Source organism: Hakea prostrata, chromosome 4, assembly GCF_041222555.1.
Source record: "Hakea prostrata isolate BN-2017 chromosome 4, UWA_Hpros_2, whole genome shotgun sequence".
In the NCBI taxonomy this organism is placed as follows: Eukaryota; Viridiplantae; Streptophyta; class Magnoliopsida; order Proteales; family Proteaceae; genus Hakea; species Hakea prostrata.
This window is the reverse complement of record NC_142603.1, coordinates 25,292,201-25,306,702: the sequence shown is the minus strand read 5'-3', so window position 1 is coordinate 25,306,702 and position 14,502 is coordinate 25,292,201. Positions and strand designations below refer to the sequence as shown.

At 35.9% G+C, this 14,502-nt stretch overlaps 1 protein-coding gene across 1 annotated transcript; it reads right to left on the bottom strand.

The window, feature by feature from the left end:
• Positions 1-966: 966 nt before the first annotated feature.
• On the bottom strand, positions 967-8,304 carry LOC149018592 (pleiotropic drug resistance protein 1-like). The gene is made up of 23 exons (XM_089152771.1): positions 7,757-8,304; positions 7,413-7,533; positions 7,220-7,308; positions 7,045-7,129; positions 6,765-6,924; positions 6,586-6,662; positions 6,288-6,341; positions 5,784-6,176; positions 5,379-5,660; positions 4,973-5,289; positions 4,698-4,858; positions 4,492-4,595; positions 4,226-4,376; positions 3,967-4,074; positions 3,713-3,864; positions 3,277-3,609; positions 2,898-3,188; positions 2,721-2,804; positions 2,487-2,620; positions 2,175-2,402; positions 1,908-2,079; positions 1,565-1,819; positions 967-1,476 (listed from the first exon to the last, which is right to left on the bottom strand). The coding sequence occupies exons 1-23, from the start codon at positions 8,149-8,151 to the stop codon at positions 1,219-1,221; spliced, it is 4,404 nt and encodes a 1,467-aa protein (XP_089008897.1). The 5' UTR covers positions 8,152-8,304; the 3' UTR covers positions 967-1,218.
• Between the last annotated feature and the right edge of the window lie 6,198 nt (positions 8,305-14,502).

Sequence of the window (14,502 nt, the reverse complement as noted above, 5' to 3'; positions counted from 1 at the left end):
TGTCGATGGGGATACTACAACCCGACTTGAGGGGTTGACTCGTTTACCCAATTGAAACTCTACATATATGCATCTCACATACTACTATGAAGCTGTTGCGAGATTTGTGGGTTTTGGCTTTAGGGTTTTGGGTGAACAAACAATTATGGGAACACTCTAAAGGGAAAGAACATACAAGAGAGAAGGGGGAGAAGGGGGTTAACCAAAGATGGATGGGTCTGGGATGGTACAAAAGAGAAGAGTCTAATTCCTTGGTAACGATGATGTATCTATTTCTTGGGTTATCACAAGGCTCTTTAGACAGCAAAAGCTTGGTGAGGGATGTAACCCTTGAACCAGATGAGATTTGCCCAGGGAATGAGGGATGGGAGGGGAGGGGGGTGCAGATGTGGTTCCATGCAGGAGACATGGAGGAGGAGTTTGTAATGTCATTCTGGGTGTTCTTGAGAGATTCTGTTTTAATATTCTTCCATACTTAGTGAAAGTTCTTCTCTTCACATCCTATTGTAAAGTCGTCGCATGACTTCATGATTTTTGCTTTAAGATTTAAATGACAGTTTAAAATGCCATTTTGGATGTTTTTGAAAGATTTCATTCTAACCTTCTTTCATGCATGGTTAAATTTTTTCTTCACCTATGGATGTAGCACATTGCTTTAGGGTGTGACGAACACTAGATTTCGATATTGCTTTTGTTTTATTCGTTTTTGTTCATGATTTATGGGTGCTCGTTTTAACAATGTCTCTAGTCATGATTGAACAGTTTACTAGCTCATTTCTTGATAATTCCTTCCCATTGGGTGTTCTGGAACAAAAAACCATGTAGGTGATGGATAAGTATTATCAAGGGAAGGAAAGTTCAGTATTAGTCAGAGAACAACAACAGGAGCAAAATTTGGAAGAAAAAAAAATTGTGACCCTGCTTAGTTACCTGAGAACAACTACTTCCAACAACAAAAACAAGAAATGTTTGAAACATCCATTTATTCTCACACTAGTTGTGCTTCCACTTTACAAATAATAAATGTTTTTTCTAAATATAAAGTTCTATCAAATACAGAACAGAAAGAAAATCCAAAATTCAAACTTGCAACAATGATAACACTGAAATAATCATTCACATGTTGAACTGATGTTTCCATTTTAACTTGTCTCCACTTTGAACGCTCAAATTGTTGTATACATGGCTCAATAGGCAACTGGTCACTTGATCTGCCACCTATCTTCTCTGGAAATTAAACATCTTTATTGAAAAACCGAAGATGAATGCGAAAAGCACAGCAAATGCAACAATCACTGCTGCAACAACTCCTAGAAAATCATGTTTGAATCCAAAATAGTCCCTGACAAAATCTTCAACTGTCCCCCCTGAATCAAGTTCATCCTTCATATCTCCAAACTGAGACACAACTAATCCATACAATGTCCAAGCAACAGGGCAGATCCAGTAGTACCACCTCCACCATATAGGAATTTTCTACAATGAAACAAACAACACTAAATAAGTAACTAAGACGTGCATTACTTCCACACTTCAAATTCAAGAGAACATCACCAGAACTTACAGTTCTTGCAATTATGAATCCTGAGAAAAGGTTCCACAGTGAATAGAATGCTGCTGCAACTATATTAGAGATGTTCTGGTTGGGTGTCATACCCACTGCCATCATACCGTAGAAGGTGAAGTATAACAGGGTGAAGAAAGTGAAAAATAGATACCATAAAAACTTTGCAGCTGTCCATTGGAATCCAATCATTGCATACACAATGATTCCATATATTAGAGACTGGAAAGCTATATGTGGAATCTCAATCATAACCTGCACCAGAAAGAAGGATTCTAATAAGAAACAGCTATAAAAATTAAGCCTCATAGAGTTGAGCTTATTAAGAAAAAAAAGTGATTACTTGTGCAAGGGCATATGCCATAGCTGAATACATTCCAGCAGCTCTCTCTCTGTAAAATACTGTCCTTTCGACATCTATAACTGGTTGTACACCACCAGCATTTTGTATCCCAAGAAAGAGAACAGCACCATACATAGAACCCATTGCATTAAAGAGATCCTGTTTCTTCTTGCTGCATTTCAAACGTTTTGAAAGCAAATTAAAATTTAAGATTTAAATTGGACTAACAAGTTAAAGTTGTTCATACACTGCCATAAGATGACTTACATTTTGGACCCAAGATCCCAAAACATTGACCCGAGCATCACAGCTATGAAAGTTGTGAAGAAAAGCCTTACAAAAGTATATGATGGGTTTCGCCAATATGACCAATGTTGTTTCCATAGACAAGCTTCAAATTGGACCAAGAAAGACTGAGAATACTGCGTAGGGAAATAGAGCTCCTTGGAGTCAGGTGCAGGTTTACTCAGTTCCTTGATCATTGCATGGTTCCTCCTGAATGATTCATTTATAGAGAGTATGGATAAGCAAACTTGCTTGCATTTGTAGCAGAAATAGGATATTTACAAGGAAACTTACTTGTACAGTTCTGAATTCTTATATATATCAGCAAAGTCTACCCCCAGAGCTGCTTCTTGAGCTGAGCTTGTCACTTCCAACATCCATGTTGCTGGATTATAACCATCTTTTATCTTGCTGACTCCTTGCATTGCCTTGATGGAGCAAAAAACATGTTCATCAACCACTGTACTGAAATTGGAAATTCTACAAGATTCACATCTTACCCATATGAAAATGCATATTTTGGCTCACCTCAAAGTACGCAATCATTTGATGACCATGTTTCCCCAGGGGGCCTACATATATTTCTTCTCCACCTTGCTTCAGCAAGAATAGCTGTTCCACAATGTTAGAGAAGCATAAATTATTTTGCAAGAATTATCAGAGCCGTAACATGATGCTAGTCCATCAATCTCAAGAATTTCTAACCTCATCAAAAGCATCGAATATGTCAATGCTGGGTTGATGGATGGTGCAAACCACAGTTCGTCCAGTATCCACGATGTTTCTCACTGTTCTCATCACTATGGCTGCTGCCCTTGCATCCAGGCCAGATGTTGGCTCATCCATGAATATAATTGAAGGGTTGGCAACAAGTTCAACTGCAATAGTTAACCTCTTCCGCTGTTCAGTTGAGAGACCATTTACACCTGGAAGCCCAACAAGTGCATCCCTCAAGGGATTCAGTTCTACAAGACTCATGACCTCTTCAATGAACATCTGCAATCAATTGGTATAACATTTAGGACGCACCAAAAATTTCCAAAAATAGTACCAACCAAAGGATAAATGTCTCTGCCACCTATACCTTTCTAGTGGAAGATTCGATTTCAGGAGCCAACCGCAGCCAAGCAGAATAAAGCAAGGATTCATATACTGTAACATGAGGGGAGTGGATATCATTCTGTTCACAGTATCCTGATATACGAGCAAATGTTTCCTGTTTCTTTGGGTGTCCAGATATCTTGATGCTTCCTTCAATGTATCCTCCAGTTTTCCTTCCAGCCAACACATCCATCAAAGTGGTCTTACCAGCACCGCTAACACCCATTAGTGCTGTTAGAACTCCCGGCCTGAAAGCTCCACTCACTCCCCTAAGAAGCAACAACCGTTCCTCCATAACACCTTTGTCTTTCATTTCCTATATATTCAAATTAAATCAGCAACTATTACAGCATCAATAGGAACTGAAGCAATAAGTCCTATTCTGGTACTCAAAGTTGCCAAATTGAAACCTAAAGTACCTGTGGCATGTCAACTGAGTATTTGATTTCATCAAAGGTAATGGAAAGAGGCTCAAATGGAAGAACCATTCCCCTCTTCCTGTTCTGATTGGCATTGACTGAAGACATTCTAGAGGATGAAGCTCCAGATGTGCTTCTATTAATTTCATCTCCTGTTTATGTGTCATTTTGATTATAACAATGCTCCACAAGGTAAATAAATTAAATAAATAGAGGAAATTTTCAGATTTAACCATCTATGGATGAGTTCATACCCACAGAGCTCTTTCCTTTGGATGACAGCTCAATCATTTCCCCATTTGTGCTTGAACTTTTATCATCTGGACTCTCTTCAGATAGAACTGCCTGAGGTTTTCCAAATGCTGCAAGAAGTTTTCCCAATTATTAATAGTCATCATGACTCACTAACATAATTTTGCAATATACAATAGGTTAACTTGTGAAACTGAAGAAGGAAAAGTTCTACAAGATAACACTTCTGAAGAAGGAAAAGTTCTACAAGATAACACTTACGGTTGAGATAATCAAGAGCTAATGTGAATAAGCCATTGAACAAGAAAACATAACCAATCAGTGCCCCTACTCCAATCCAATACCAATAAGCTTCAGTGAAGACCCCACGAGATTTCAGAACGGCGACTCCAACAGTTTGTCCATTGACTATCTGTAACATGGAAATAAAATTAAAACCTCAGATTACCTTTAACAAGGACATTGTTTTCAATTTTAGTTGAACTTCTTTTGCTGTTCATTAAATGATAAAAGGATAAAAGCATTACTCTTCCCCAGCTTTTCCCAAGGAACTCATTCACGGCTAATCCAGTTTGTCCATACATCATGGGAGAGATCCAATAGCCCCATATCCACCACTTCTTTATATTTTCTGTGACAGAAAAAGAAAGACTCTCTCACAAATTTTACTTACAATACAGTATGTGACTGAAAACAACAAATGAAATATCGATTTATAATAACGAAAGCATACCTCGTGAAATCATAAATCCACTAAGAACCATGAGCACAAGTAACACAAAGGCACCAAACACCTGTGCGACAACCATATTCCTTGCCACTGAAGCAATCAAACGGAACAATCCAGATGCCATTTGATTAATACACACAAATATAAGGAACTGTTTGAAAAGTCTGCAATAGAAAACATTATTCTGGTTAGCTGTCTAGAGAATCAACAACCAACAAGATTACAAATAGAATTTGTTTGTACTACTATAGACAAACACCTTTCTACTTAGTTTTTACCTTCCAGCATTTGAATCATAACCCATAACATAGTAGGTTATGAACACCCAAGCAGCAACTTCAAGAAATGTGATAGGGACCTTTAGGATCCATGTGGGCAGTGAGTATGACCATGAAGGATAGAAAAGGAGGTCTCTTTGCTTGTAGAATACGGGAAGCTTCATAATAGTCATGGCAAGCTCTGCCATTCCATTAAACATAATAATGTTGAGTGAAAAGAACAAAGCACCCATATAAAGTCCCCCTCCAGTATCTGAAGTTTTGTCCATCTCAGTACGTAGGAAGACAGTCATGGTTATCAATGCTACAAGAACTATCTGTCAAACAAGAAACAGCCCTCAGAATTAGAGACATTAGTAGAGAAACTCTTAAAGATATACTTTTGATAAAAACTGCCCCTACCAACCTGCACTGTCTTGAAAATGTAGATAAATGAGTTTCTTTTCATCAACAATAACTCTCTTTCTGTGCAGGCTTTCAATAGTTCCTTCTTGCTAATACCATAAGTGTCAGTAGTTAGGGCAGCAGGGTGACTCTTGCTCTTATCATATGGGGTGGCAAGTTCATCTGCTAGTCTGTGACCAACATGGAATGACTGGAATGCCGCTACAAATTCATCAACAGTAATAAACCTGTAAGGTTCATCTTTGGATATCCAGTATTGTTGTTGATCTTTCCTTGATGTAACCTATCATCCAAATCATCAAATTAATATAGTCCCATCACCTCAAGACGCTTCTTTAAGCAACAAAAAGAAACAAACGAACAAAAAGGAAAGGGTTCGGAAGCTGGATAATTGAGGCAAACTAACCTCTTGCAAGAAGTCAGCTACTCCCTTCCTTGCAGGACATTTGAATCCCGCAAATTCGAAAAAATCAAGCACGTGTTCACGTGGCCCCTGATACACAATCTGCCCATCTGATAGTAGAATAATGTCATCAAATAGTTCATAAGTTTCTGGTGCTGGCTGGAGGAGAGAGATGAGAGCAGTTCCGTTTAGAATCTGAATGGATTGCCTAAGTGAATTCACAATCTGAAATGTTGTTGAACTGTCCAAACCAGTTGATATCTCATCCATCAAAAGCACCCTAGGTGCTCCAACCAGCATCTCCCCTGTTGTGACTCTCTTTTTTTGTCCTCCAGAGATACCTCTAAGCATTTCATCCCCCACCATGGTATCAGCACATATATCAAGTCCCAATATCTAGATTTCAGTTCAATGTGGAGCACCATGAAAATTGATCAGCATCTTATATGGTAAGCTAGCAGTTTCCAAATCTCCGTATTTATATAGGTGGGGTTTTAGTGCTAATACCTTCAGAATATAATCAGTTACTACACTGACTTCTTGTCCTTCAATTGATGATGCCTGCAAAGATGGAAACCAAAATCCTCATCTCTTGACACCAACATATCTAATCGTCGTTAATGTGAGTTGTTAATTTTTCAATCATATTCTCTATGAGCATTGGCAATTCTGAACTGAAACTTGTGAATTTCAAGATGAATAAGAAGCTTCTTGGGCAATGGACCACCACAATTGTTATCCTGGAAAACACAAGTATTGCATCTTGAAATACAATTAGTATAAACTTAATGAGAGGATACCTTACCTTCAGGAAAAGATCAACATCTGGATCGGGCTTAATTTTTGCCTCCTTTTCCCTTCTTGCCAGCTCTTGCAACATTTCTGCAGATTTCCATATTTGAAAACAAATGATTCAAACTTGATATCATTCATCAGGCTCAAGCTTGTCAACTAGCACTTTAAAAGTTGTTACATCCAACATACCATAACGGGTTCCAACCCCTTGACATCTAGCAGAAAAGGCTAAGGTTTCTCTTACGGTCATCTCCCCTATGTGGAGATCACGTTGACTGATATAAGCCGCTGTTCTTTGTGGAACAAACTCATTCATATCATGGCCATTGTAAGTTATTCTCCCAGAGTACTATTGAGAATTCAACAGAAATAGGTGTAAGGTTTCAGTACAAAATATGATTTACAAAATAGGTATAGAAGAATAATTAGAGTTTCTAAAAGAATAATATAGGATGTTTGATTTCTTTACTTCTAGATCTTTATCAGGCTTTCCTGCTAAAGCCAACAGCAATGTGGTCTTCCCAGAGCCCGGAGGTCCTAAGAGCAATGTCAATCTGCAAAAATTAAATTGATTTAATGACCAAATTAAACTATTGGTTTAAATTATGGAAGTCATAACTGAGTTTGCATCGGGGTGTCCTCACCTGCCTGGCTTGATTATCCCACTAACATCGTGAAGGATTTTTAGTTCTCTCTTTTTATTTTTAAGAACACCGATGCTAACCAAGAGACCCTTTCAACCAGACACCGAAGTACTTGGTAAGTATAATGTTTTGAGAAATAAATAATATGTTTGTGCATAAAAACTTCACATCGAATGATTTAAAGGCTGAATACCTCGATGAAGTTTTTCGGGAAGTTGATCATCGAAGGTAAAGCTCTACTTCCCACATAAGCTTCTGCTGCTACATTTACATGCTCAAAGCGGACTTCGATGGTGGGAAGTTCAATTCCAACTCTGAAAATAAAGAAAGTTGGATAAAAGTGTTATGTACTTAGCAATTACATCAAAAGCTTCAAAGTTAATGCAATTGATTGAACAAACCCTGTAACATATCGCATAATCCTATAAAAGCAACTCTCCCTAGGGAGACAGATCTAGATTGAAAAAAGAACCTAAACAGAGCATGCTAATGTTCATATTTTCAAAAGAAAGAAGGGTGAAGAGGAGAATTTCTCACAGATCAAGACGTTGTCTGAGCTTCAACAAGAACTTTTCATTGTCCTCCTCCGCAGCATTAAGCAATCTTTCTAACAAAATTTTCTTCTCTGTGAACCCAAGAGTATCAATATCAATTTCCTTTTTCTCTCCTTCTGCTATGGCAAGTACTCCTTTTCTTATACGATCATAAGTTGGTAATCTTTCTATGGCAGCCCATATCAAAGCTTCTTCATCATCAACAGCTTCCCCTCGAGATACAGATGATCTAGAGAAGACATCTTTCCTACTGTTTCTCCAACTTGAAGAACTGTTAGCACGTAAACTGCCATGAAAACTACCACTCCTGATGCTTCCCCCTCCATGGAGGTTACTACGGACACTGTCTAATCTGTAAAGCTCAGCAGCAGGATCCATCGAAAGATCCAATACTGCAAAACCCACCTGAAACGAGATCAAGACCGATATGGGTATTCTCTGATTTCTCTCTACTTTACAGAGAACTTATAAAACAAAGGCAAGCCTAAATCAAACATAGGCTGCTAGGCGTTCACTGTTAAGAAAGTTCTGGTCATCATTTTGATTTGTCCAAATCCAAATGTCACTTTCAAGCTTATTTGTCAATTATTAAAAGCTCCTAAGAATTCAAACATCTAGAAGGGGTGTATTTAAAAAAACCGAAAAAGATAATATTTGTTTTCTTAATAGCTCTTTCCCCCACATCTTTTAAGTATAAAGTTTACAGCTTTAATCAGAATCTCATGGGATTCTAATCTAAGCAATCTCAAATTTAATGAAAAGAGGTGTACCTATTAGATTTTTCAACTGAATAGGTTGAAACGCTACTAGAAGTTCTTTGTTTGCCGAAATGGTCAAATCTATTTGATGTATTCTACATTTCTACTCTTTATTCAGTTTGGTTCTTATGATTGATTTGTTCTTCTAGGAATAAGGAAGACGTGTTTGAACTGCAAATCTGTGTTTTCCCCTATTTTTCTAACAATAATGGTGCGGACTTTTATTGTGAATTCCTAATTTCTTGGTGTGTTCTTTGTATCGATTGGGTATTGGGTTTTTTATTTGGTCTCCCTTGCAGCTGAAACAGGTTTGTATTCATTCACTGTTCACAAGCGTTGAAAGCCCTCAACGACCAGCCCAGCTAATGTGATTAGGCAGTTGGGCGACTTGCTTCAGAAATTTTGGAAACAATTATTAGGGGTTTTGGGATTGGTAGATACAACGAGTTATTTTGTAAATTTATAAATAATTAAGTCTTGAATATAAAAATAAAAAAGTTTTATTTACAAGTATACCTCACCTTTTGATTTTCAACCGTTAAATCATTTTTGATTGCGTGGCACAATCAAGACCAATTGGCAGCAGCCAGTAGCTATTAGCCCACCCCCTTTTATTGTGAACTCTAGATCTTTACCCTCTAGAACATCTGTGGAGGACTTAATATAATTATGATTTTAATATAAAAAATAAAGAAAAAATCAAAAACTAAATAGAGAGTGATTTTTGGATTTTTAGAATAGTAAACTCTCTCCTCACTCTACATTGCATACGCCATTAGCAAGGAGTCAAGCGCAGAACCAAAATTAGCATTAGGAGGGAGGGGGGAGGGGGAAGAATGAAGTTGAATCACGTCCCCAATAAGGAAGCAATAATGCTTTTTTACCACACATTGAATAGGCTCATGTAGGACTCATTGGGGGTTCCACCTCTGAATTATTTTATTAGGTAAATTATTAGTAATGATTTTTCCTTAATAAGTATAGATAATTAAAACAACAATAAAGAAAAGAGAAAAAAAAAAAAAAAAAAGCACTGCAAATCTTTTTTATTTATTTATTATTATTTTTTTTTTGGATATGAGGTTCATTCGAACCCAAGACCTCCTCTTGGGAAGTTGGATCTTTAACCGCTTTAACATACCATCTTTGGCAAATCAATTTTTTGTTAGTAGGAAATGCAAATTTTTTTTTTGTGCGTAGGAAATGCAAGCCAATGGCATTCTAAGTTACTTTGTTAGCCATAGACATTTCATTCACAATATAAAATCAAATAATAAAAATAATAGAAAAATGGATAATTACTATTGCCCCTTTATACTTAGTTTTATTACTAATCAAACCCCCTTCTTTGTGAAATTACTATTGCCCCCTCACTTCTAAAGGTGTTAAGTGGCTATTAACATCAAATATGAAATGTTTATTTTGCACTTAAAATTAAGAAGTGAAAAATATGGCATTACCCTCATTTATAGAAACTATATTGCATGTCAATTATATCCTTAAAATCATATATTTTAGAATTAGTTTTGGATTTGGTGGGGCCACATACTTATGATTGTTGAAGCTTTCACATTCCACTTAAATTTTTCATAATCACCATGATGGAAGTTTTACAAACAAATTAGCATATAAGATCTAATTGATAGAAAATTTGGTAACATACATAATGGTCAGCATATATTAGGTGATTTTCAATTTTCGGCTTTGAATTAAATTTGATATTTCTTAATATTTTAGTTTCTATTTAATTACATCTTTCCTTTATTTGGTGATTTATTTTTAGAGAAAAAAAATCACATATTTCCTTTATTTGATGGTTTCTTTTTAAAAAAGAAAAGTGAAATTAAAGTTAATTTTTTCCTATAAGGATAGTATTATAACTTGAAAAAAGAGCAAATAAGTAAAAAGATAATTGCAGGGTTATTTTTGAGATTTTGAAAAAATATATAGATGCCACATCATCAGTAAACTGACAGAGATTAATGGTAGCGGACATTAGCAATTGTTGACAAAGTTAAAGGTTGGAATAGTAATTTTAAAAAGTACAGGGGATAAAGTAGTAATAAAATCAAAGTACAAGGGGGCTACAGTAATTATCTCTAGAAAAAAATAAAGAAAGAGAGACTATAAAATCAATACAAAAAAATAAATAAATTGAAAAAGAAAGATAATATCTAATTGTGGAGAAGTTTTTTTTTCAAATTTTCCTAAATCTACATTTGTAGAAAGAGAAGAAAAAATGTAGAAAGAAAAGTGAAAAAAAATGAGAAATGAGAGAACAAACAGGGATTGAAGAGTTAGTTTCTAATTAGGAATGATATTCTCAATATTGAGGGGCGGCTAAATAGTGATATTTTGCATGTGAGAAGAGAAAAAAAAAAGAAAAAAAAAAAAAAACATTTTAAGAAACTAATCAAAATTTTAAAAAATTTAGGGGGCATGGCTCCCTCTGCCCCAATGTAAGTCAGCCTCTTCTCATTAAACGTGTCTTATATCATAAATGAAGATCAATAAAAGAACATTTACTAATTAATCTAGATTTGATTTTGCAATTTTTATTTAAGGCTAAATAAATACACTTTCCTGAAAAAACAAAGAGATTTATGTATTTAATTAAGTCAAAAAAATTTTCCTTTTATTTTTATTATATTACTATAAAAATAGTACAAGGCTAATCACCTAAGAAAAACCTTGCGCCGCAGTATTTGAAGATTAAGTTTCACTAGGAAGTTGGGTTGAATTTCCTCTATTTATTTATGAATGCTTTCAATTAATGCAATAAAAAGAGAGAGACTAATCTTTATTCTTTAGCATAAAAATCAGGCTAGGAATTGTGCTCGTGTGGTGTGTCTGATTTGGTAATACTTGTGGTGTCCCTTATTAGATGCACGCCATATGAATTTTATTAAAACTCCTTATGTATAATTTAATTAATTTAAGAGAAAGCGAAACTGATTTTTCTTTCGAATGAATCAAATCATATTTTGAATGGTTAAGATTTAATAAAAGCTAGACGGTGTAGGTCTGAGCAGCAAAGCACTACCCCATCCGACACGCCTGACAAATAAAATCCATATACTCGTGAAGTTAGGCGCACGGACCCCATCTAATTAATTAAGCTTTTAAGCTTTTAAATGAGAGGCACAATTTGCTCTGCTAGTCCAAATGCCTTGTTGTTGATGCATGAACTTGAAGAATACTAAATTGAATGGCTAACCATTAATTTGTCAAAGATAAGGCTCCAGCACGACATGTTAGAATATTAATGTTAGGTTGAATATACAAGTCTCTGACCATAATTTGTTAGGGTTAGACTTTTAAAATTCATAGTTGCCTGTGAAATTTCAACATGCGATTTAATTATACACCCTCGTAGATCTATCCTCTTAAATGGCGGAGTCGTTGTTGAAGACTTTTGTTCAAGTAAAAAGATTACTCCCCATGGAACCTCAACTTTTTGTTTTATTTTTTTTTGGTACTAAAGAAAAAGTTGTTACTAGTTACTGTCAACAGCTACAAAGTTTAGTAGTATCTATTACTATTAATGTTTTATGATATTCTACGGAGGATATGTATGCCAAATGCTTAAGCCATTGCTGGAGTGCAGGTCGACTAGAATCCTTAATGTTTATACATTTCATATTTTCTACTATATTTAACAAAAGCGAAATATAAGTTATTGGCCACGTATCGTGGTTCTGGGGTGAAAGTAGATCTCGTACGTCCTTTTCATCACATCATATTTCTTCGAGTTGAAAATTTCTTTGTTAGCTTGGTCCATTCCATCCTTTATCCTACATAGTAGTGCCTTAATCATATTACCTTTCATACTTTATTTCCCTTTCATACCTGTCAAAAATCACCTACTGGTCCTACTGTATCGAAAACCACTGGCATATAAATAAATTGGTTAGGATGGGGTAGATGGATGATTTCTGACAAAGTTGAGGAAAAAGATGGGTGAAGAAAAAATCCTTTCTTCCACTTTTTAAGTAATTTTTGAGAACATTTTAGTAATTTAATATTAGAGTTAAAATTACTATTATGAGAAATGCCTGAACAATTTAAAATGTAAAATTGGGTTTCTGAAATTTTTATTTAGTGGTGACATCATCACTTAATCCAATTCTTAATAGCAATGTGATATTTGTAATTAATTTTGTTCTCAGAGATAATAGATGCAATTGATTATAAATTAAGGGGAAGTCTATATGTAATTTGTCTTATAATTTTTTTTTTCCACTAAGGGGAAAAACATAAGAACCCATGAGAATGGATTATTGACTAAGGTATTTGTGTGAAATTCTTTTGGTCTTTAAATTGAAATTACTTTATCTTTATACTTCTCTACCATACAATAGAAGTAGGGTCTGTGAGATTTATTGGAATCACTCATTTGATTAATTTTATAATATCTAGAAGTGGGTTTGGCCCTTATTGTATTAACAAGATAATATTTCATCTTCCAAGAATACATTGAAATTATATAAATATTTCCTTAATATATAGATTATTTTATTCTTTAAAAATTTCTATGTTTATAATATGTAACGAGAATATTTCTTTCCATTGTTAGTATAATTTACATTGGAAAACGTATCTCTCCCCTGACTCTAAATTTTATATGTAATCGGACTACAATTATTTGACATTTATTTGTTATTCTGGTGCAATTATTAAACGACTTTGAAAGCCAAAATATTGGACGGAAACCCATCACCATACGCAAGCGAACTCTAATTTTCAACCAGTGCCAATGTATTTGGAAATAATAAGTTGACTTTTCAAAAGAAAATTAAATGATATATTCATCAAGTCGCTATTAAACTTAAAAAAGTTCTTTAAAAATATTTTCCTTTAGAATTTAATTAAGTGATTAACTATACACCATTGATCAAGCTGACCACGGATCGGAGACTCTTTCCTAGTGGTCAAACTGGTCTATGGTCGCCTCTCTTATTTTTCTAGTTAGAAAAGCTAAAAGCAATTGTCAATGTTGAGAATTAATACAGGACGATTTCACCCGACTGGGAGTGGGCCTGACCAGTGGTAATCCAGTCGGGATATTGGCCGATCTCACGGGTGGAAGGCTTCATCTACGCCGAACCTATATGCCAACATCGCTCTAAACAGTAGGTCAACCCCTGATATGGAGAAAATATGATCGAACCGGGTTCATACCTGGTTTGATCCTCGACTCCGGTCAAAACAGAAGGACTCGACTCGCTCCCGAGCGAACCGAATCCGTAAGATGGCTTGCTGAGGAAGAAAACTTATTCAGCTACAAACACGCCCTAATTCAACTTATGAATTAGGTTAATTACCCTAATGATGGCAGACTCGAATTGACGGCTGCGGCTAACCATTTTTGAAGGGATAAACATCGCATAACCTAAAGGTTATCTCAGGAGTCCTCTACTAGTCCAAACTAGTAGAAGTCTATCGCTCAACGGATCTAACTGTTAAGATTCAACGACTACCCGAAGAAGGCTTAAGTGCATCCGACGAAGGAGATTCGAAGGTACACTCTATATAAACCTCATTGCTATACGAGGTGAGGGACTCAGATTCATATACACACTGGTAGACATAAACTATCAGAGGCTTACGATCTAGATCACCTTTCCCAGTTCTTCATTCCTTAGCTCTGTGCTTCTAGCAGAGCCGTTTGTGATTAAGTTCATCAAATGACTTAGCCTTCGGAGGTGGACTCCCGACCCCCGCGGTCGGGCCACATCTGACGCTTTCGTTTTGCAGGTCATCACGAGGAGATCTAAGGACTGAGCAGATTTTGGACGCATCATTTGGCGCCGTCTGTGGGAAAGACTTGTAAAGCCATGGTGACTAGATCGGCAGCAGCCGCTGCACAGCGCGATTCCGGTGTTCAGATCCCTGGAGTGAATAATCCAGATGTTCCCCAGGGAAGCCAAAATCCTATCGAAGTAGATGATGGTCAGGGAGGACGTAATCC

Bases quoted from the DNA above. Each gene is read 5' to 3' on its own strand.
- LOC149018592 (XM_089152771.1), bottom strand. From the start codon at position 8,151: ATGGATCCTGCTGCTGAGCTTTACAGATTAGACAGTGTCCGTAGTAAC. The intron at 7,309-7,412 runs GTATTCAGCCTT...TCTGGTTGAAAG, and splicing joins TCCCGAAAAACTTCATCGAG to GGTCTCTTGGTTAGCATCGG. The intron at 5,661-5,783 runs GTTAGTTTGCCT...TTTGGATGATAG, and splicing joins TAGCTGACTTCTTGCAAGAG to GTTACATCAAGGAAAGATCA.